At 41.1% G+C, this 23,361-nt stretch overlaps 3 protein-coding genes across 7 annotated transcripts in view; all 3 read left to right on the plus strand.

The window, feature by feature from the left end:
• pgap4 (post-GPI attachment to proteins GalNAc transferase 4) lies at positions 1-18,741 on the plus strand. Of its 5 annotated transcripts, none has more exons than XR_012954084.1 (6): positions 1-137; positions 2,965-4,399; positions 8,476-8,607; positions 8,715-8,822; positions 9,342-9,395; positions 10,023-10,101. XR_012954084.1 is itself a non-coding variant. In XM_076091655.1 (3 exons), the coding sequence occupies exon 2, from the start codon at positions 3,196-3,198 to the stop codon at positions 4,390-4,392; it is 1,197 nt and encodes a 398-aa protein (XP_075947770.1). In that variant the 5' UTR covers positions 1-137; positions 2,965-3,195; the 3' UTR covers positions 4,393-4,399; positions 18,718-18,741. The 5 variants fall into 5 exon arrangements, 3 of the variants coding, with proteins under 3 accessions (XP_075947770.1, XP_075947769.1, XP_075947771.1); XR_012954085.1 differs by having other exon boundaries at positions 8,501-8,607; XM_076091655.1 differs by lacking the exons at positions 8,476-8,607; positions 8,715-8,822; positions 9,342-9,395; positions 10,023-10,101 and adding an exon at positions 18,718-18,741.
• On the plus strand, positions 10,807-15,601 carry hyls1 (HYLS1 centriolar and ciliogenesis associated). The gene is made up of 7 exons (XM_076091614.1): positions 10,807-13,489; positions 14,140-14,300; positions 14,386-14,431; positions 14,523-14,577; positions 14,804-14,885; positions 15,147-15,173; positions 15,375-15,601. Exons 1-7 carry the CDS (start codon positions 11,299-11,301, stop codon positions 15,507-15,509), a joined length of 2,697 nt encoding a protein of 898 aa, XP_075947729.1. The 5' UTR covers positions 10,807-11,298; the 3' UTR covers positions 15,510-15,601.
• Positions 17,499-23,361, plus strand: part of tpcn3 (two pore segment channel 3) — a 16,778-nt gene continuing 10,915 nt past the window's right edge. Inside the window, exons 1-7 of the mRNA XM_076091615.1 lie at positions 17,499-17,893; positions 18,718-18,800; positions 20,831-20,945; positions 21,399-21,527; positions 22,284-22,400; positions 22,777-22,895; positions 23,180-23,281. Of these exons, the coding sequence (XP_075947730.1) occupies positions 17,804-17,893; positions 18,718-18,800; positions 20,831-20,945; positions 21,399-21,527; positions 22,284-22,400; positions 22,777-22,895; positions 23,180-23,281 (755 nt within the window). The 5' untranslated portion in view covers positions 17,499-17,803. The remainder of the gene's footprint in view (positions 17,894-18,717; positions 18,801-20,830; positions 20,946-21,398; positions 21,528-22,283; positions 22,401-22,776; positions 22,896-23,179; positions 23,282-23,361) is intronic.

Consider the following 23,361-nt stretch of genomic DNA (forward strand, 5'->3'; position numbering starts at 1 on the left):
AGCTCCTTGACTTCGCATGAAAAAAGTACGATAACAGACTTGTGTGCACTGAAGGAGAAAGTGTTCGTAAGATATTGCTCTGCAGTATAAGAGGTTACTTTATTAACGGTTAAGCACCAAGCTGGAACAAGAACAAGGTACAGTGTGTTTTATTGTGTTTTGTGGCCATGTTTAGTGACAGTTTACTTGTAAAAAGGTGGTCAAAGGTGTTGTTGTTGCAACAAGATGTTGCAACAATAAATGGGAAATAGGAAATGGCTAAATTGCTACACTGTAATGTTTTACTAATGCTAGATTCCAGCCTTGTATAGTCGAATATCATTGAATGAATGATTATTAGTTTTGTATAATCTGAATCTGTGAAGCAACTAAAGCGTTAAAATAAAGGTACAATATTTCTCAGATTAAGGCCCAGCAGAGTAGAAGTATAAAGTTGCGTAGAATGGGAAAAACTACAAGTTTTGTACCTGAACATTTTTACTTAAGCAGGCTACAATATGAGTAACAGTTAGTTTCCACTACTGAATCATATCTACCTAATGCACTTTTCATAAGGGGCTGTAGTGTCACCTGCTGGTCGCGAGCAACAGATCATGTCCCTGCGCCTTTTAGTAGAAGTATTACGGTATTTGCGCTGCACGTCTACGGGTGTATTACCGTACGAGTGAGGACATGGCAGCGGCCAGCAAACAGCTGCAGCCCCTCAACTCAGCGTGAGTCTTCTCTGTTTTATTTAATATCTCCCTGAAACACTCGACTGTTCTTCACAACGTGTCATTCTGTCGGCTCCTAACTGAGAGTGTGTTCAGTGTGACGGTGATCTTTACATTCCTGTCTCACGGTAACACACTGTACCGGAAGCCACATGACAACAAAAAAACAAAACTGTCACATTAAAAGCGAACATTCGACCCGTTTTGTAAAGGTGTTAAATCTGATCGTCTGTAGCGAGATTCGGGCGGTGTTGTACAAAAGAGAGACGAAAAACATGGCGCTGGTTTGTTCAGAAACACTCTTCAATGTCTCACCGTCTGCTTTGTATAAACAAACACACACACACACACACACACACACACACACACACACACACTATAACGACACGTACAGTCTGTGTGTGGTAATAACTGTGTGTGTGTGTGTGTGTGTGCGCGAGATCATGTCGTCCTACAGTTTTTAAATATTTAAACGTATCTCAAGATAGGCTGTAGTTTATTATTAATGCTGAATGTGAAGAGACCCATCCTACTTTATGCACATTTTTTTTTTCCAAGTCTATCTTAAAGCACCTGCCCTGTACTGACTGTGGAGTGAATAGCTGCTTTCTCAAATTGGATTATGTTTTTCTTGTCTTGGCAGAGAGTGCATGTACTGAGACAACATGCAAGTCATGTACAGAATGAAATCGGTTTGTGGAATAAACAGTGAGGGGTAGGAATAGTACATTTTATTTGTAAAGCGCTTTAAAAGGTACTCAAAGGCAGTAAAAGCATATAAACAATAAAAGCATTAAGAGAGATTACATATGACAGTAATAAACAAAAAGCTGTCTGGGGAAAATACAAAATATTGGACTAAACTGACTCCTTTTGGGAGATCCTCACTTCATTTGCATAACTCAGACTGTGAGGCTTCATATTATCTTCATCTTTAAGCAGAATAAAGACTGTGGACTTCGTCACAGCAACCAACGACTCTTTTAAAGGACATGTGGGCATGTTCATATTGTTTTAAAACGTATTCTTTCAACTCTGGAGAACTGTTGCTTTGGCTCCATCTTTACACGCTCGGGCTGTTTCATCCAAATTCGTTCAATTCACAGAACTTCATATTAAATTCTCACGAGGATCCCGAAATGATTCAAAGAGCTCCAACATTTTAAGGCGAAATTCAAGGATTCTGCATTTTAATGATGCAGCCGACACCTATAATGTTTCCATTTGATGGAGTTGCTCTACTTGTGATTGAATAATACAAACTGTGAAGCTCGTCTCTTCACTAAAAGCACCGTAAGAGGACATTTAAGAGAGAAATAACAAAGTTAAGATTTATCCTTCAAGAAACCCACATTTATACATATGTGCGCTGCTATATTCATGAATTGTATTTTGTCATTATACAGTTTTTCACATTCATGTTTACGAATACTATTGCATTGGTGCGTTGTGTTTACGCACCAATCACCTCGAATGTGTAACGTACTTGGCAGTAAACAGGTTCTGATTCTGATTGGGTAAGATTAACTAAACTTGACCCAAAATGTGCAGAAGTCTTTTGAAAGACAGGGTCATTCTTTTTCATCCGATATGATAATAATCTATGCAGGGGTGTCAAACTCATTTTTAGTTCGTGGGCCACAAACAGCCCAGTTTGATCTCAAGTGGACCGGACCAGTAAAACCATAGTGACCTTTTTACAATCCATTCACAAAACAGACGATGAGCACGACTAACAGCAGACTGCTGTTTCCTCAAACCTGCCAACAATTCATTTATCTTCTCTGTTCTCAGTTGTCCTTGCAAGTTCTTGTGTTTTTCACCATGATGAGTTTAATCGTGGCGCCGAATATTATATTCCTTTAGCACTTGAAAGATGCTGGGGACACATCAAGCATTTAGCTCTGAATGAACACTAGCCTACGATCAACAGTGTTGATATGTAGCCTGCACGTAAGCATGTGGGATCTATCATAGCGTTTAGAGCACAGGGCCCGTTACTCTGATTAGGACAGTGCAACCCCCAGTGGACAGATAGGGATAGCATTGTGTTTTATCGAAAACATTTGAATCAAGGGATGCTAAGTCATCCTGTGGGCCGGATCGGACCCTTTGGCCGTCCGGTTCTGGCCTTCGGGGCCGTATGTTCGACACCCCTGATCTATATACAGCCTGGCCCTTTGGTGTCAAACAGATTGGCAACAGTTGATAACTATGAAAAAACAAAACGTCTTCTCGTCTCTTTCTACAGACACCAGAGCAGCAACAGACGACCACGACAGAGTTGAAACTCTCACCTCTCTGTTTACAAGAAGAAGTGGCAACACCTGACTCTTTTTCCTCAGAGCTATCAGTTCCCGTCATCGGGTTTCACTGCTGTGGGTTTTCTAAAGAGAACTGCATGCTGGGACATAGTAAATGTTGAGCTGAACCCTCCTCTGCTCATTTCATCACCGTGTGGTTCCAGCCGGCTGTTTCACCAATGCCTCGATGGAAAACCTTCTTCATTCAGTACTTGCAATGGTCCAACACCGCCACTCAAGCCCTCGTCCTGGCCGTCATCACGTTTTGCGTCGTCCTTCCTCTGTGTTGCCATCCGCTGATTTACTCGTACTACTTCATCAAGTCCATGTACCTGAACTCCATGAGTGAGGAGGTCCTGCGGGAAAGCCTCGACCGCGGCCAGGATGCGCTGCACTTTTGGCAGAGCGCCTCCACCGCATCGCCGGTGTCTCCCAGATTCAGTGACGTCGCCCAGCGTCCTGACCTGCTGGTTACCGTTGTGACAGCCCGGCGCAATGAAGGGCGGGACTTCCACTACCTGCTCCAGGTGATGCGTCAGCTGAGCGGCGTTCTGGGAGGCTGTGGGGAGCGGCGGTGCGCGGAGGTGTTGGTCTGCGACGTGGAAAGCGGTTCACATGAAAACCAGGACGCCAAGTTGCTGGAGGCTCACTTCAGGGTGATCCGGCGTTCTCCTCGGGAGCAGCAGATGAACAGGGAACCAATCAACGTCTTCGAGAAGGAGAAGAGGGATTACGTCTTTTGTCTCCGCAAAGGATGGGAGCTGGTGAAGCCCAAAAACGTGGTTGTCCTGGAGGACGATGCTTTACCAAAGCAGGACTTTTTCACAGTGGTGAAGGACCTGCTGTCGCGTCGGTTTTCCCTCCAGACTCTCTACATAAAGCTGTATCACCCTGAAAGGCTGCAGCGCTACTGGAACCCAGAGCCTTACCGCATCCTGGAGTGGGTCGGACTCGGGCTGGTCGGAGCGACGGCCCTCCTCCTCACCTTTACTTACTGGAACCCCTGCTCTTTCTCCTTCACGCTGTCGGCCAGCCACCTCCTCTTCTTCACCGTCTACTTCATGGCTGCCTCGGAGCTGCTGGGGCGGCACTACCTCCTGGAGGTGCGGAGACTTTCCCCGCAACTCTACGCCGTCTCCCCGGCCACGGAGTGCTGCACCCCCGCCATGCTCTACCCCGGCAACTCCTCGCTCAGGGTGGCCGAGTATCTGGACGGCTCCTTCTGCTTCAAGGGGCACGCCAAAGACACGGTTCTGTATCGGATGGCCAGGACGATACCCGGGGAGAGTTCTCACAGCGTGGAACCCAACCTCATCACCCACATCGGGGCCTATTCCTCAGTCAGAGCCAACCCACCCAGGCCCAAGCTCCTCTGAAAGTGAGGTAACTCGGCTCAACAAGGCTGGATTTAATCAGGTTCCTCCTCACTTGATTCTACTTTTCTTTTCTATCACGTCACATGCTGGAGTCTTCAGACATCTGAAGACATCATTTAGAGTATTGGTTTGGGGATTTGGGTGAAAAGACATCAAAATTAGGGATGCACCAATCTGACTTTTTTAGTTCCGATACGGTTAGTGGTACCTATGTTTTTGGTATAAGCTGTATGCCTCACTGTGTGGAAGTGACTGGGATCATTCTTTTATATGTAAGGCAACATCAGGCTTGACTTAAACATTGCTTTCCTAATTTTGTAAAACTAAATGTAACAACTAAATAAGCAAGCAACTTTGTAAAAAATCTTAAAAATCAATGCAGCAACAAATTAGTCAAAACTTAAACAGGAATTAAAAATAGAATTATATATTATTTATACATAGAATGGATTTTAACATATCGGTCCCATTGTGACCGATACCCGGTCCAGCTATTTGAGTCGGTATCGGCCCAATATCTGTATCGGTGCTTCCCTAATGAAGATGAAAGCTAGGCTACATTTGGTTTAACACTTTTGGATGTGAAGGTTGCGATTCACAGCTTGTCCACACAGGAAATGTTTTAGTTGTCTTTTTCCGTTTCCCGGGTGTCTGACAAACGTTTCTATTTTAATCAATACAGCTGTCTAAAGAGGCGGAGTAACGACTCACATTTTACTATTTACATGCGCGGAAACTATTAGTAGTGGAAAGTTGATTTACCTCAAAAACGTATCCGGTGAGTCTTTTCACGATGTCTTTTTCCCATGTAACTCTATGGGAAAGTCTTCATGGGCCCCATGGCTGCGCATTACGGACCCAGAAGTTGTAATTCCACCGTTTGGCCACAATGTTAAATTTGCCTCAAAGCCTGGTGCTCTTCCTGGAGGCTTGGCTCTTGCTAGCTGGCTACTATAGTTAATGTTAGCTCCATGACATGGTTGGAAAGCCGTATTTTTTTATGTTTTCTAGTGGACTCGTTTTTAAAATCAGAATCTTGCAAAAAGGTCTTTAAAAAGCACATTAGATCTATGCGTTATTGTTTACTTAAAAAAAACAAAGCCTTGAGGTAGAAGGAGTGTTTGAAACGTGTTGGCTGGATGCTGTGGAGTAAAATCCCCAAATCTAAGAAAAATATGGATTGCGCTGCTAAACGTTAGCATAGCGTTTGCTTATCAGAAGATTTAGTAAATACCAACACTGACCAGTCTGTATCACTGAATGTGCCTTTAATGTTTTTGGCTTTGACCAGTAGTAGAGGTTTCACTCCATAACAGAATATTACCCATGATTCAGCCCTGGAGGAAATTCCTCTAAAGTTGAGCAGGTGCAATGTTAAAATGCATTTAATTTGTACGTACTCGAATATATTCATGAAATGAATTGAACCTTGTAAGAATTACAGGAAGTAGCTGCCAAAGTAAAACCAAATAGTCCTATGAAAGTTCTCCAGTCTGCCTTTAAATGAATTGACTTACACCAGAGTTCAGAGTCATGTGCTCACACTGGTCTCAACCGCCAAAGAGTCTAATTCTCAAAATGAAATGGCAACAATATGATAATATGACGATGAGCACGTAGAGTAACATAAGGAAAATAAATATTTATAGTATAAATAAATATAGAAATTTAAATGAACTGAATCTGAGTGTTTCATGAAAAAACATTTGTTTACTAAAGAGTTAGAAATATTACAAAAAAGCAGTCAACTGGTATTTACATTTCATATTTTGATAAAAATATCCAGATAAATGATCAGAGCAGCTGTTCAACATCATATTTAACTTGACAAAGTCCTACACACTGTTTAAAGTTTCTCTTTCTGCAGTAATTTTGTTTGCTTATTAATAACATTTAAGAGAGTGAGAATTCATTTTATTTCTTTTTTATTTGACATTTATAGACGTCAAATTATTGTCGAAAATTTGCCGACCAAAGATTGATTCAGAATAAGACTTCAGATGAAAATACATTATATAAATATAACATTTCAAAATTAAATAAGATTAAAGGAACATATGAGCCTCTGCCCTCCGAAGGATGATTCAAATTAATGTTTTTTTCTGTTCCGAGATCACATTTTGGTTTGAAATGTTTTATCTTGACACGTGGTTCTGTTTACACCGAGACTCTTTCACTGTTTCCTACATTTTAAAAAACAATAAATCACAGTTTGAAGTCACTTGGTTGTCGGGAAGTTTGTATTCCAGCAGCGACGTCTTCTTGTCAACCAACCGGGAAGTTGGAGTGAAAATTAAATGTTTGGTTCGACAGGTGACGCACTTTATTTTGTTTAACCACATAAACGGCTCATAAATGAAGAAAATGGCTTTAAATGTTAATGTTTAATTAAGTGAAGTCATTTCTTCTTTCCTAGCTTTACATAGTAATTGTGTTTGAAGTGAAATTGTGTCGTCATCCTTTTACTCTTGTCAGATAAACCACTTGAACAATCCCATAATAATAAACTCCTGCTTTTGCTCATCTGTCCTAACAGACAAACCGATGAGTTGGTAATAATCCTGCACCAGACTATCCTAAGGCAGTATTTATGACTGCAAAGTAGTGCCATTGTAGGTTAAAAAACTTAATAATTATAGGGCCGGAGAAAAAACTCAGAAGTTCCAAGATTAAAGTCATAAATTTATGAGGATATTCTGAGTTTATAGTGACAGATTTACAAGAAAAAAAGATTTTAAAGTGAGATTTTAAAGTCATGAATTTATGAGAAAGAAATCTGAAAACTAGTGGAGTTCAAAACCGTGTAACGCCAGCCGTCTGAATGTTGTTGCCCCTAAAGTAGTGTTATTATGGTACAGAGGCGAAGGTCCTGGAAGATACATTTATGTTTTCTTTCATGTTCTTTCTGTGTTCTCCATTTACATAAATAATTACTAATATTGTAGAAGTTACAAGATAGTAGAGATGGACAACTTTTATCTTTTGACCACACAAAGGTGTGTCATTCATTGTAGCACAGCTAACACTAAAACCAACCGTTGAGAAGAGTTCTTACAGTGTAGAAAAACTCTGACAATGCATGGATGTAGCGTTAGATTTGTTGCTGTATTTTAACTTAGGCCTAAGTTACATTTTATACGCAAAACATTTCTAAAAATGGACATTTAAATACTTATTCCACCAATGATTGTTTAGTGCCAGACATCCTGTTGCACTCCAGCCCAGCGGGTGGCGCACGAGGGAACGTTCGCCGACCGCTAATAAACACGAAGAAGAAGAAGGACCGGAAGTTTGTCCAAGACGCGAGCAGGGCGTCGTTTTCAAAAGCTCGTTAACTGAGTTGGTCCAGCGGCTGTTGTCTTGGTGCTGTGTTCTCTACGTGTAAACAATAACACAAGGATAATAAATACTACTAATGATCTTATCCAGTGATGTTATCCTCGTGAATACACCATAACAGCGAACCGGTCCTCTCGCAGGTAAGTAACGGACCAGTTAAACGCCTCTAGCTAGCTAAATTTGTTTATATTTACTTCTGTTTGACTGCTAACTGTTAGCCTAGCTCGCGTCCGCTCCTACCTAAGATCTCAATAGTTTACCGGTAAATTCGTCTTGCAAAAGAGCCTCAGCGTACTTAAATTGAATTAGTTAAATAGCAGCTGATGTAGCGTTCACGACGCTCTTTTATATTAACTGTAACTTTATATTTGCATCAACAAACGTCATATTTATATAACACTTAGGTTAACTACCCAAAGGAAACCTAGAGTGCGTTACAGATTACACACAAAACAAATGATCAATACAAGGAAGCAAGCAAAAGCACACCGATTTAAAACTAACAACTGTATTTGATTTTTAAAGAAAATGAATTAAAAGCTATTAAACAGATGGATTTGAAAGTCAGATTTTAGTCTCAAGTCTGAGCTCTTCGGTCAATTTGCTCCATATTTGAGCAGCTTCACCATGTTTGTGTTGACTTGTTTGTGCATCAATAAGAACAAATAGAGCATATATGCACTACTATGTTTTACGTAGTGTATTGTTGAAATTATGTTTTGTTTTGTTTTTTTTAACCTTCAGGTTTTATGCTACCTCCTTGACTTAGGAATATTATGGACAACCTGCATTTCTCAGAAGATGAAATTGAAGAACAACTGGCCGCCCTGGGATACAAAAACATACCAAAACACCGGCTGTGTGAATTCAAGCAAGGTCTGCCTCTGAAGCATGAATGAAACTATTGTGTTTATGTTGTGCGTTGATGTTAAAGAAGGAATACTGGTCTTATAACTTGGACATCTCTCGTTGTGTAATGTCAGATCTTGATGACCTGGTTCGACGTGGAGAATGGAAAAGTCTCGCCTCATCCGCTCGGATAAACCCGGCCACATCTCAGCCGAGTCCTCCTGCCTTCATCAAAGAGAAAGGTCAGAGCACCTTTACCACACCTTTCTCTAAGCAAAGCATGCTGGCAACTACGTGTTGAAAAATGTCATTAAAAAGTCAGCTTAGTGTGGTGAAAAATAGTCATAAAAAAAACAAAGTCATAGTGTAGTATATAAAAATCTTTACGACACTTTTCTCTAAGCATGCCAACAGTTACGTGTCTGAAGGACGGGTGTGTTTGATTCAGTGTTATCTAGCGAGGAGGTTTCCTCCGCTCACTCCTCCCGTTCACAGCCTGTCACAGAACTACGGTGGCCTTCAGGGAACGTAAAAAACACGAAAGGCTCCTTATAGATCTGAAGGGTTCATTCTGAGCTAACGAAAACTCAAAGATTCTTAGTTTCAGGTGATTATACACGAATGGAAACTTAAGTTATGAATATTATATTCTATTTTTACTAATAAATCACTGGTCCTGTAATTCTTTTCCATTAAGATGTGTTGTGTGTTAACTGGTGAAGTCTGTGTTTGTCTTCACAGTTGGTCATTGCTACTTTCAGAGCTCTGGTGAAGGCTTTTTCTTACATGCCAGAAAAGTGGACCATGACAGACAGGTAGGTGTTAGCAACACACTACTCTACTATTTTGTTATACAGATCATGGGTTTGCTTGTGAACATGTAAAGTGAGACATGTTTGTTGGCGTGTAATTTATGTACTTAAGTGTTTGGAGATGTATGCCAGTGCTCATAAAACTCATAAAAAGTGAATGGCGTGTGATTAATTGGCTGTTTTTTAATCTTTTATATACGTTTGTACATGTGTTCTAATTTAAAATAGTTTTTTTGTGATGTCTTGACGCAGCAATGTCTCTTTCTCCATGAGAGACAATAAAGTAACCTTAATGTTTTTAGTGTCTGTCCCTCAGAAACAAGAGGGGGCAGTGACATCCACTTGAAGAGATGAAGTTTTTTTGTACTTTATAGTGTTTTATTTCCTATGTTCATATCTTAACTTTATGAGAATATGTTTTAAAATGCAGACAGTCATTTTTTTACCCACCTTATTAAGGAAAAACTGGATAATTCTGTGAATTCTTGTGCCGTGTGTTCATAGGAAGGCTTGTTTTATTGTCAAACTAAATAAAAATAACATTTAGAATGGACAGACAATCCATAAAATTCTTTCCGTGGTGTCGAGCTCATGTGATCGATTCATTCTATGTATATCATTTAACAACAGGTGCTCACCAGCTGTCAGAGCAGAGACCGTGAACAGCAGCAGGGACGCTGTGATTCGTACGCTCGACACTCGGTGGCTCTGAATCTCCGGCTGCCTCCAGGTGCTCCCAGCAGGCTGCAGGTGGAGGAGGAGGAGCCGGACGAAACCCTCCACCCGCCGCTGACTGAGAGCTACGCATCCACCCCCGACTCCCACAGGGGACGTTTCATCAAGAGAAAAGTCCTCAGGTAGGTTTGGTTAGACTAATAGGTGTTCGTTCAACTTTTTCATTTAATTTTCCCGTTCATTCATTCAATCGTTTAACTTTCAAGATTTTAATTGATGAATCGTTTCAGCAGAACGTGTGACACATCGAATAAAGACAAAGATTTAAAGTAGATTTGAATTGAAACTTTTACTACAGAATCGTCTGCTGCAGAACATTTTAATTCATCATCAAGTGACTCCTCACATGAGAATACCAACTGTCAATCCACTGTTACTGCTCAAACTGTAGCTTTGTACTTTATAACATATATGCTGGAAATGTAACAATAATACTGTTGTATTGTTTCCTCCCTCCAGGAAACATAAAGGAGAATCACTCGTCTGTGATGAATCGGTCTACAGTGAAGATGGTAATCTACACGTTATTGTAATCTTCTCTATCATCAGTTTGAACTGAAATAGGTAAAACCAATTCCAGTAATTTAAAATATAAGAAAAAAAGAGAAGATTAAAACAATCAATTAAAAGTTTAAACTTTTTAACACTGTTTTTTAATCTAAAATTAGATGTCCACCATTTAAAATCCCTTAAAGCAATGTTTTAAATATAATTTATTTATAGATTTTTACTACTAATTGCTATTTATTCTAATGAAAATATAAAGTATATGTATTTTTAAATCACAAAGTTGCAAATTTCAAAAAACTATTCATGTTAAGTCAAAGTTCACTTCAAATATTTTTTGTCCCACAAGAAGAAATAATTTTTGCAGCATGAGAACGTTAAATAAAACGATATGCACAATGAAAACTGAACACTGAGGTGTGCTCGTGGTTGAGTAACTGCTTTATTCGCTGTGTCGAGTTCCTGTCACTCTTCTCTAAAATGGATAAAATAATCTGGAATTAAATACAAAAAAGCAGAGATGTAATCCCGTTGGTCGCCACCAGTCCGAGCTGCCTCTGCATTGAGAAGAGGCTCCTGGATATCCGCTTAATCCTCTTAGCTCCTTCGTTAAGCCTTCGGCCTCCACAGATCACACACCTCAGCAGGAGTGCAAGTCGCCAACATGTACAAAGTCTACAGCACTCAGCGGGACGATGACAAGAATTCACTCAGCTCCTCCTTTTGGTCTGACGGAGACCGACGGGAAGGTGAGGAGGACGAAGAGGAGAAAGTAGTGATTGGTGAGGGAGACTTCAAACCTGTTGGCAATGCAGAGGAATCGTACAATGACACTTCAGGGGAGGAGGTGGAGATCGGCGAGGAAGACTCCAAAGCTGTGGGTGTTTCAGAAGACTCTTACCGGGAGGCTTCAGAGAAAGAGGAGGTGGAGATTGAGCGAGTGATCAGAGAGGAAGACTCCAAACCTGTTGGGGATGCAGAAGACTCTCTCCAGGAGTCTTCAGAGGAAGACTCCAACCCTCTTAGCGATTCAGAAGACTCTTACCAGGAGGGTTCAGAGGAGGAGGGAGTGGAGACTGAGCGAGCGATCAGCGAGGAAGAGTCCAAACCTGTTACCGATGCAGAAGACTCTTTCCATAAGGCTTCGGAAGAGGAAGATGACTCCAAACCTCCTGGCTATTCAGAGGACTCTCACCAGGAGGAGGAAGAGGAGATTAAGCGAGTGATCAGAGAGGAAGACTCCAAACCTGTTGGGGATGCAGAAGACTCTCTCCAGGAGTCTTCAGAGGAAGACTCCAACCCTCTTAGCGATTCAGAAGACTCTTACCAGGAGGGTTCAGAGGAGGAGGGAGTGGAGACTGAGCGAGCGATCAGCGAGGAAGAGTCCAAACCTGTTACCGATGCAGAAGACTCTTTCCATAAGGCTTCGGAAGAGGAAGATGACTCCAAACCTCCTGGCTATTCAGAGGACTCTCACCAGGAGGAGGAAGAGGAGATTAAGCGAGTGATCAGAGAGGAAGACTCCAAACCTGTTGGGGATGCAGAAGACTCTCTCCAGGAGTCTTCAGAAGAAGAGGAAGAGGAAGACTCCAACCCTCTTGGCGATTCAGAAGACTCTTACCAGGAGGGTTCAGAGGAGGAGGGAGTGGAGACTGAACGAGCGATCAGTGAGGAAGACTCCAAACCTTCTGGTGATGCAGAAGACTCTCTCCAGGAGGCTTCAGAGGAGGAAGACGACTCTAAACCTGGCAATGCAGAGGACTCTCACCAGGAGGAGGAAGAGGAGATTGAGGGGGTGATCAGCGAAGAAGAGTCCAAACCTGTTGGGGATGCAGAAGACTCTCTCCAGGAGTCTTCGGAGGAAGAGGAAGACTCCAACCCTCTTAGTGATTCAGAAGACTCTTACCAGGAGGAGGAGGAGGAGGAGGAGGAGGAGGAGGAGGGGGTGGAGATTGAGCGAGCGATCAGCGAGGAAGACTCCAAACCTTCTGGTGATGCAGGAGACTCTCTTCAGGAGGCTTCGAAGGAGGAGGAAGAGGAAGACTTCAACCCTCTTAGCGATTCAGAGGACTCTCACCAGGAGGCTTCAGAGGAGGAAAAGTTTGAACTGAACAACCAGGTCAACATCAGCGGGGAGAGTTTGGAAAGTGGAAATAATGATGATGACGAGGAAGAACGCTGTAGCAGCAGCTCTGACAGTCCAGCTCCGAGTCTGATGACCTCTGGCTACGGAACCTACAAACCAGAGGAGCTGGAGGGAGGAGACTACAGAGACGACCACACCATAACAGAGTTTGATCAAGACAGCCGGGGAGATCTATCTGAGATGAGAGACGATGAAGAGGACGATCGTTCGCTGTGCAGCTTTGGCTGGTTTGACCTCAAACCCACAGAGCCGGACTACATCGAGACTGAAGCTGATGTGACGCTTTGTGGAGATGATGATCTGCAGAAAGAAGAGGAGGACATCACAGACACGAAACCAGGAGAAGATGAAGACCAGGCGAATGAGGAGACATTTGAAGTCGATCTACATGCAATGTCCGAGGATGAAGTGACAAGTGCAACATCTGAGGAACGTCAATGTTGTAACACTGTAGTTGAAGACAAAGTGGATGTGAAGAATTCTGAAGGTGGGAGTGATGATGAAGGGGACAAACGATATGAAATGCTCGAAGAAGACGTGAGAGACGGCAGAGAAGAGAAAGAAATTGAGGAAAAAGTGGAGTTGGAGGATCCAGATGAGTCCTCAAGCAACAAAGACATCAAGTTTATCGACTCCAAAGTGGATTTCAGCCGGACGACGTTCGACAAAATGTGTGAGGATTGGGAAGGAAACCTCAGACAGAAGAAGGGTAAACGGTTTCCTGTCTCTGTGTTGGAAACATCTAAGCTGTCTGTTCATATAAACTCTAACTTTGAAACGGAGTCAATGTTAGGTCGTTTGAAGGCTAAAATTCGAGGGATTAAAACTTCATCCTAAAAAACATCTCATAATAAAATATATATATTTTTTATATATATATATATTTTTTTTTTCATCCTAAAATAATTGCTAATTTTAGTATTTCAAAAGTCCTAAAAAGTGAGATTATAGTATGTCAAAAAAGCCATAGTATAGTGTTTTGAAAAAAGTCGTTAGCGTCATAAAATAGTCATAGTATACTATGTCAAAAAAGTCATATTGAATTTCTTTTCTTAATAAGTCATTGTATAGTGTTTCCAAAAAGTCATATTATAGTGTCGAAAAAAGTCGTAAAAAATGTCATAATATAGTATGTTGAGAAAGAAATCATATAAGTCTTTAAAAGTCATTAAAAAAGTTGTAAAGAATGTTCAAAAAAAATCTTTAAAAAGTATAGTATGTTGAAAAAGTTGTAAAAAAATGTATTGCATTTAATATAAAGTTGTAAATAATTCATAGTATAGTATGTCATGAATATATAATACAAGAAATAAAGTTGTAAAACCTGTTGTCGTGTCTGTCGTTTCCTTCCAAACGCAGCGAGCTGTCTGGAGAAGCGTCTGGCTGATCTTCATCTCTCCTCGTCGGCTCAGCGCGACTTTGAGACGGAGATCGAAGACGTCGCCGGTCAGAGCGACACCCAGAGCTCAGAGACGGACGGAGTCTCTTTCAGTGCCTTTGAGTCCTACATAAGAGGCATGGTGGGTAATGTAGTCTCCACTGTTTCATGTCTGATGAAACGTCTTGATCTGTCAGTCAAAATGATTGCCGTTTCATTTTGGACAGACTCGAACTCAAAGTGACGGTGACCTCAGGCCCAAACCCAAATCCTGTAAGTCAACACAAACCCAACGTACTAATTCATATTATCGCTTTAATGACAAAACCGTTTTATTATTCAACAAGACTAAATTATGTTTCAGTCATCCGACCAGCGATGAGTCAGCAAACATTGAAGAAGACCGACCCAGTGGCCAAGTAAGTTATAGTTATAGTAAGTGATAGTTAGTTATAGTAAGTTTTAGTTATAGTTAGTTATAGTCATGAAAATGACTCAAAATCAAAGGTCAGCAGTTCTGAATTGACTTGAATTTGAATTTCCGTTGTTGAAGAAAACCTAACAACAATATTTAAAGACATGAACACTCCCATTGGATTCATGTTGGTGTTATAGATGACTCCTTTGTTTTCTCGTCTCTTGCAGGTATTTTGAGTACAAGCAGCACTGGGCCATGCATAAAGTTCCAGGAGAGGACCAAAGGAGATCTGAACGCAGGGAGATAAAGGTATGAAAACATATCTTCAACGGAAAAAACATTTATGAATATTTACTTTCAGGCTCCCCCAACAGGTGCATAATCCTCCACACATTTAGGTTTTGACTCTTTTGTCCTAAAATTCATACGATCTTTCCTGCTCCTGCTTTTCTAAGTCTGTTTTGTACACGTGACTTTAGTTGTTAGAGATGTGTGTCTAGGAATTGTTACTCCACATCTAAGGTAACTAAATACATGGTTTTTTTTAACTTTTTTTTTTTTTTTTTTTAGGAACGACTTGCATACCGACCTCCACCAGTAAGTAGCTTCCCAAATATTCTAAGTAAAAGTGCAACACATCCAGTCTCAAACCTGCACACCAACAATTACTCAAGAAATGTTACTGAGACACGTCAACACCACCTCGCAGTGTGAGCCGCAGTGCGAGCCGCAGTGTTTACAGACGGCTTCACAAGCTTCAATACATACAGTGAGGCTACGTCTTGTTCTGTGTTGCAGCCTAAACCTCGGAGGGTTTACGTGCCGAACACGTACGTCGTGCCGACGGAGAAGAAGCGCTCGGCCCTCTGCTGGAGGATCAGGAACGATTTGGCAAACGGTCTCCTTCCCCACAAATTCAGCCATGACTTTTAGATACTTTTAATTCAACTGTATTGTTTTTAATTTTTATAAATGGTGTTATTTATTGATTTTTTTGTAACATAATAAAATGCGCACATAATATATTACAGGTCATTTTGTGTCTTCTATGGGCAGTTTGTATGGGTGCAGACGGGTGGATGTTTATTTCTGGAAACTCTTCTAGGATTTGGCGCCATCTAGCGGCGAGGCTGCATAATGCAACCAACTGAAACTTGTCCCGTGTGCCAAGCGTGTAGCAGAGATACGGTGGCCGACACGAAAACAGGGAAAGGCCTTCTCTGGAGCCAGAGTTTTTTTTTTTTTTCATCTGGGCTGCTGTAGGAACATGGTGATGCAACATGGTGGACTGTGTGAAGAGGACCCTCAATTTATATAGATATGAAGGGCTCATTCCAAAAATTAAAAAAACAATCTAAGCTAACGACAACATAACAATTCTTAGTTTTAGCCGATTATACACGGAGTATTTTATTCCATTTCTGGTAGAGATTTCCCTAATTCCTACACACTGGCCCTTTTAAGTGGCTTGATTCAAAAAAAGCATCATTGTGCTGCTCATGATATTTGCCCAAAAAGCTGCTTTCCATTGTTGTTTTTTTTAGACGAGTGTGCTCACAGCTGGCAGCAAACCAGAGTGTCAGACTGCAGAGTGACCGGCAGGAGGCAGCAGATCCACAGAAATACAGGAATTGTTTGCAAAGTTTAAAACGGACAGAAACGTTGAAGACTTCAGATTCTCACTTTGTTGCAGAAAAATCCTCAACTGCTGTTTTATTCTTATAAATACAAAACTAAGGAAATGATGAGTTGACTGGTGGCTTTCTGTCAGGCTCATTAAGCTTTTAATCGCACATAATGTATATATGTATATATATTAAAAACATATTTACAGTTTGAGTTCATTCTGGGAAGAATTATGAGGTGAATGTTTTATGTGATAAGCTTGATAAATCACTTTTATTTCAATTATGATTAATGTAATAAGTGCATACATTAATAATGTAAGATGTGAACCAGGAGGTAGATTCACAAGCAGAAATATAAAGAGATTATCTGCATATGAATGCCTTGAAGGGAAATTACACCCTAAAATAAAACTAATGTACATCAGTCTGATCTTATACACATCTCATGAAAATGTACTCACAACATTTACAATAAAAAGTGAGGATTCTGTTTCTTTATGAAAATACTACAAATCTTTAATGTCGATGTTTCAATTGTTTTCACATAAAATAAGAAAAGGTGTCCTGTTGAGTCTTAATAAAGAAATTGAGAGAATAAATGTAACTGTAAAGTAAATCCTCATGCCCCCCCCCCCCCCCTGGTGACTTCACTTCTAAAATCAGTTTTAAGGTGGATATTTCCTTTCACATGAACAATGTCGTTGACTCCATTCTTCTGTATTTCCACTTAGTGCGTTTTGGTCTTTGAATGTCTCTCTTCCTCCGTTTCCGTTATCCTGCTGCTGTGAGTCACATGGCGCCTCGTGCTGCCTTCAATGTCTCCGATTAAAGTCCGCAAAAACAAGCGTTGACACAAAATCGAACTGAATGCAACGCACGAGTTTCACTCAGTCAAACAGGGGAAGCAATTTAGAAATAACATTTTAAAAAGACAGAAAATCACCAAAATGTTAATGATTAAACGAGTAGATTAAATAATAATGTGTATATATATATATATATACACAATCTTATATTTGTTTGTTATATTTTCTTATTTTTTTCTTGCTTGTGTTCTTCATATTTTAATCAAAGGTCAGTTTGCTGTTTGAATATTGATTTATTTTTTCTAACATTCAATTAAAACAAAATTGAAAAGAGTCACTCACTGGTGAAAAAAATGAATAATTACCTCCTCGGGAATTAAAAAAATATCACAGAGTTTACTTTTTACAGTCACGAGCCTGCAACTACGTAACTCCAACTTTTTCCTTCCATACTTCCTCCGGTCAGTGAAGGCAGCATGCATCCTGGGGTTTATTAGAGCAAGACGCTCGGATCAGCAGAGTCAGACAGAAGAAGCCTGGCGGAGGTTAAACTGACCCGTTAACGTGCAGCAGAGAGGACAACATGTGATGTGGATCCTTTCAGATGGACGCGCCGCCGTGACGTTTACAACTCAAACTGAGAAGAGGAAATATAAGTTTGGACTTCTTGTCCCGCAGAGACACAAAAACACTCCGCCTCGGACTGACTCGGTCTGCAAACTCTTCGAGGAGCGCGAGGACAACTTTTAGAACTTTTTTTTTGGGGGGACTAATCGTGTCGGGAGTTTGTGAGATGTCCGAGCCAGACAAGAGCGAGGACATTCCTGATGAGTCTGCAGGAAAAGGAATCCCAAACGGAGGAAATGCTGCGAAAAGCAAAGAGGTGAGAGTCTGAGTGCGCTCCCAGCTGATGCTTCTGCACCAACTAAACTCATTTGTTCAGCATGTTTGTTTATTTCACATGACAGCAGTAAACTCGTGGACTTTTGTCCCGTTTGCACCATAAATCAGTTAAACAGTGAAGAAGACACTTCCAGTACATGTTTGTGATTAACTCCAGTAAAGTCTAAACTCTGTCGGGTCTCAGCTGCTTCTTCTGTTTCATCTTTGCTGCTCAAACTGTTTGAAGAGTCACATTGTGATCTAAAGATGGACAGCTGGCTTTAAAAGAGACAGAATGATTCATTTTAACTTATGTGAATGATTAACACACAATTGTCCCTTTTTATATCCCTCTAAATATATTTCGCAGTGTTAAAATCTATTTAATTTACCCTGTCGGACAGTTTTACACTCTCAGTGACCACTTTATTATAACAACTAAACAATATTTCCATTGTCGATTAATCTGTATATTTCTGTTATTATTAATTGATTTATCAGTACATATATTAAAATTTGTAAAAATTCAAATAAATATATAATCGACTCCAATGATTTATTTTGTTGTCTGTTGTTTGATGTTAAGTTCACTGTGATATAAAACAGATATTGGTGTGTTTTTCTAGAAAAAGGAAAATAAAATATTGGCTATTTTATTTTCTGTCGATTAATTAATAGTTTGATCTCAACAATTCAACAGCTCTGAATTCAACTATACCATTAATAAATAACATCGTCATAATGAAGTGTTTTTAATAATATATATATTAAGAGATTGAGGTCAAATGAAAACGGCTTCATCCTTTTGATAAATGTGTGTTTCAGGATTTTGACCTGGCTGCCATCTATGTGTCAGACGCTCAGTACAACAGGAACATCTACTTTGACACGTCGCCTCAGGCTGTGAGGTGAGACACGCTTCATCTCCTGCTTTTTTTAATCACTATTATATTATATAATATCATATTGAACTCCATCCATCACAACAGAACCTCTCTCAACCAACTGCTTTTTAACCATAGCCTTTACATTTTCTTTAAGCCGTTTATCACCAACACCACTTAGCTCAATATCATACTCTTCTGCAATCTTGAAGAGCTGATCTCTAGAGCAACGATCCAGAACCTCCTCGCATGGAGCATCAACAAAGTCCTGTACCCCTGCCATAACAGACCAGGTCAAAGGCCACCACAAAACCAGACAGTGTTTTCTAGGTCAACTAGTGCCGTGAAAGAGACAATGATATGTTGCCTAAACTAATGTGGAAGTCCCTCTGCCTAGACTGCCTACACCAAACTAATCTACCTCACTGAACCCTAGTGGTAGGCTTTTTAAACACTTAAACCAGTAACCCGGTTAAGCCCCCAGCAATCTGGTTACTCACCTGACAGCTATGGATGTGTCCCCGAGACAACTGCTCTGACCGCACACCACACAAAAACAACAAACAAAAAAAACAAACCAACGCAGCCACACGGACCACGTTGCTTCACCTATCCAGGGACACTCTACAAAAGTCAAAAATGTAACACACTAGAGGACTATGTACTCACTGCTGCCCAAAAAAATGCATCTCCCAAACACATTGTGTGCTGGACAAAACCATTATTACTCAGAACCAAATATCAGCCTCAAACCAATCACTTTGGACGGACGAGCCCCCACTTGTCTCAAACCGGGCCGAACGGCCATGACAAAAAAGGGAGACGCATTCAATGAAACAGTTGATTAATTATTTATTAGGTTTAAAGTAATATAAAAGACAATCATAAACAAACAGTGACATGTGAAGTCAGTCATTTCAGCAGTGTAAGTGAGTGGGTGCGTGTAAAGTGTATATGCAGTGTTGTATAGCGTAGAAACCAAAGTGGGCGTCTCAGGAAGGAGTGAGAGACCAACTGCGAATCCAGAGGGTTTTTGTACCGAGTGCTCTGGCACACAGGGCCAGTGTTGCAAATGGCCTCAGGCGCTTCCACTCTGCCTGACGACCCTCTGCCACACCCACCTCCACACCTGCAAGGAAGGCAGCCAAACGAACAGGCAGAGAGGGTCGTCACAGGTTTGATCCCCTCATTTTAAAGTTTTTATTAAGTACAAGTCTGGTGACATGTTTTTATTTTTTCTTCCTGCTCAGACTCAAATCAACAGTGGATGTATCTACTCAGCCTGTTATCTCTTCTTCCTCTGTGCCGTAGAGCTCCATGGTTGTCTAGAAACTATTAAAAACTCATCAGTGAGCCTCACTTTGTCACTATGTTCCTTCATCACCATGAACACACACCCTGTAGTTTATTTTGACTCAATCTCTCACATACACACACACACACACACACACACACACACACACACACACACACATCGTCTTGCTGCCACAAACACTCACTAGAGCTCTAAATGTGTATTAATCCGCCGCTGAAAATAGTCTCCAGCAAAACCACTATTTCCTCCTGTTTGTTTGATTTAAAAACTACAAAGACCAGCTGTTTTTACAGAGACTTTTGTTTTTAAATAAAACAATATATGTGTGTTTTTAAAGATGTACATCTGCATAGGAACCAATAGTTTTGGAGCTGAGAGCCACTGACAGGAAGTCAGAAAGAATTAGAGACAAAAAAAAATCTAACAGCAGCTTTATACTTTAATAGTGTTGTTGACTGCGTCTTCACTGATGCGGCATCTTTTGTCTTCAACACTTCTGTTCTGTGATCAGTTAGAGGCTGCTGTGTGTCCCGTCTTGTGGGGACATACATCTGATTACACAGTCACATTGTGGGGCCCGCCTTTTTGGAGGGGCCAAAATGTGGAGACTTGGTTTAAGCTTAGAGTTAGGTTATGGTTTGGGTAAGTCTTCAGGAAATGAATGTAAGTCAATGTAATGTCCCCAAAAGTCATGAAGACACGACTGTGTGTGTGTGTGTGTGTGTGTGTGTGTGTCCAGACTGTATCTGCGCTACAATCACTGGATCCCTAAGGTGCTCCTCTTCTTCTTTATCGTGGTGAATCTGTCTCTGGCCATCTTCGAGGAGCCGGCCGTCTTCCCTGTGCCTTCATTGGTAAGATGGCCGCCGTCGCCGTCTGACACACCAACGCTGTTCTGTTTTCATACTTCCTTTCTTTTTATGTGCACGTCATTGTAAGAAAAACAATCTACATTAATTCTGCAGATAGAAGAAGCTTTTTTTGTAGTCCTCAATTTACACAAGTCAAAACAAACTCGAGGGTTTACAGTTCACACTGATTTATTTTCAAAGATACTTTTTAATTTGTAATCGACGTCTTTCGAGCCAATTTGAAACGAGTATATTATGCGGCCATGACCGTCTGATCTTTGATGTTTCATTACAACAGACTGAGGAGGATTTAAAGTCACCATCTGCAACACTAACAGCCTCATTAGGCAGAAAGGAGTGAAACCAGTTTAGACCAGTACCACAGACCAGTGATTGAGACGATCCATTAAAATCACATGTATCAACATACAGTGTGTATGCTATTGTTTCTTTCAGTACACCATGCTGGTGGAGCTGCTCTGTCTGCTCGTCTTCACCCTTCGACTCGTTCACTACGCCAAAGTGATTCCTCGAGACAAGTTCTGGAAAGATCCCAAAAACATCTGCATCATCGTCGTCCTTGTGGTAGGCGGAGCTTATCAACATCATCATTAGTCTAATGGGAGGGGCTACTAAGCTGCGAGGGGGAATCTGAAATCAGTAAATTTGGTTCTGATAAAAATGATAGAAATTCTGATAAATTGGATGTTTATCAGCCTCTCTGTCAGCCAGTGGCCACTCACGGTACTGCAGAATATACAAAACAAGAAAAACACAGATCAACCAGAACAATTGTATCCAGAACAAACAAAACAGCCAAAACAAGAACAATCGAAACTAGAACAACTGACATCTGATCAACCCAAACTAGAACCACTGTAGGGAATCACTGTGAAGTGTTTCGGCTCGGGTCAGGGTTTCGTCCTGGTGACAGTTGGTGAGTCGTGCTGTTTGAACCCGGAGCAGTTCCTGGTTTTAGCTGTGAGCAGAGTTCCTGTCTGTGAGCTGCAGATTCAGAATGTGCTGAGAAGACTTTCTGTCTGTTGTTGTGAAACAACCTTTAGCCGGAGATGTTGCACCGTCAGCGTTTTTTTTTTTTAAAGCAAAGCGGCTTCCTGGTGAATCAGTGAGGCGGCCATTTGAATCACGAAGTCATTTTGCTCAAAACACAAACTTACTAACTCGTGTTTGTAAACATTTAAAACTGATTCCACCTAAAGAAGAAAAAATGCAAGAAAACCTTTCAGAAATGATGAGAAACTGAAATGTGCCGGACTACATTTAATTTGTATGAACCATTCAAATAAACTGTTTTATGTTTGACTTCTGCGTGTCGTCCAGCTCACTCTGGTCGATATGATCATCTACGAAGCGCTGATAGCTGCAGACTGTTACGCTGTCCGCTGGTCCAGAGTCCTGCGCCCGCTGCTATTGGTCAACGTCACAGAGGGACGGCAGGTAAGCTGTCTCACCTGTCTCGCCCGTTCTAATAATGTCGTCATGGAAATCAACTTTTGAGGTTATTTTAATAGTTTTGTTTGAGAAGAGAGACTCTTAAATCACTGTGTGTCTTTGTTTTCTTCCACTACAAAAATAATTGTGTGAGCAGGTGTGTGTGTGTGTGTGTGTGTTCAGGTGTCTCACAGGTAAACGTGCAGCGGTGTCTGTCCTTTAATCTCTGGATCACAAATGTGTTCAGTTGAACTCTGCTGTTTAAACTTCCTGCTGCCAAACGTGCAAATGTTTGACTCTCTGAGCCGACGGCGCCTGAACGCATCAATAATTAGTTGTTCGTGTCCTCCTTCATAAACTCTGTTTGTTTGTTTGTGTTCAGCTCCGCAGAGCGTTCAGAAGCATCCGGAACGCTCTGCCTCAGATCTTCTACGTCTTCCTGCTCTTCATGTTTAGCCTCCTGATCTTCTCCCTCATGGCGCTCAAACTGTTGGGCAAACGGTGAGATTCAGTCATTTTTAATCCGACACTTATGAACAGCTTTAAATGAGCTGTGAGCTACCTGTTTTTCCTCAGAGGGAAAGCTGCTTATGTTTGTTGGCATTGCGTATATTTAGGATCTGCAACACAACATTATCCCTCTGGATGAATGAAGTTGTATAAAGTCGTTCTCTAATCTGAATTCAAAGACAGTTATTTATGAATCTGAGGCTCAGTATTTATGTCAAGTTTTATAATAAAAACAGCACTTTATGAAGAAGACTGATTGTGTGTTTTCTGTGCAGAGGTCTGAAGACTATCGGCGGCGCTCCGTACTTCACCAACTACCTGGAGATCGTCTTCGATCTGTACGTCCTCGTCACCACGGCCAACAGCCCCGACGTCATGTAAGACTTTAAGACAAACTCTCTTCACCGTGTCTTCACTCACCTGGTCTGAGGTCAGCTTTGACCTCTGACCTCCTCTA

Source organism: Anarhichas minor, unplaced genomic scaffold (assembly GCF_050575085.1).
Source record: "Anarhichas minor isolate MPS153535 unplaced genomic scaffold, ASM5057508v1 ptg000014l, whole genome shotgun sequence".
NCBI classification, from domain to species: Eukaryota; Metazoa; Chordata; class Actinopteri; order Perciformes; family Anarhichadidae; genus Anarhichas; species Anarhichas minor.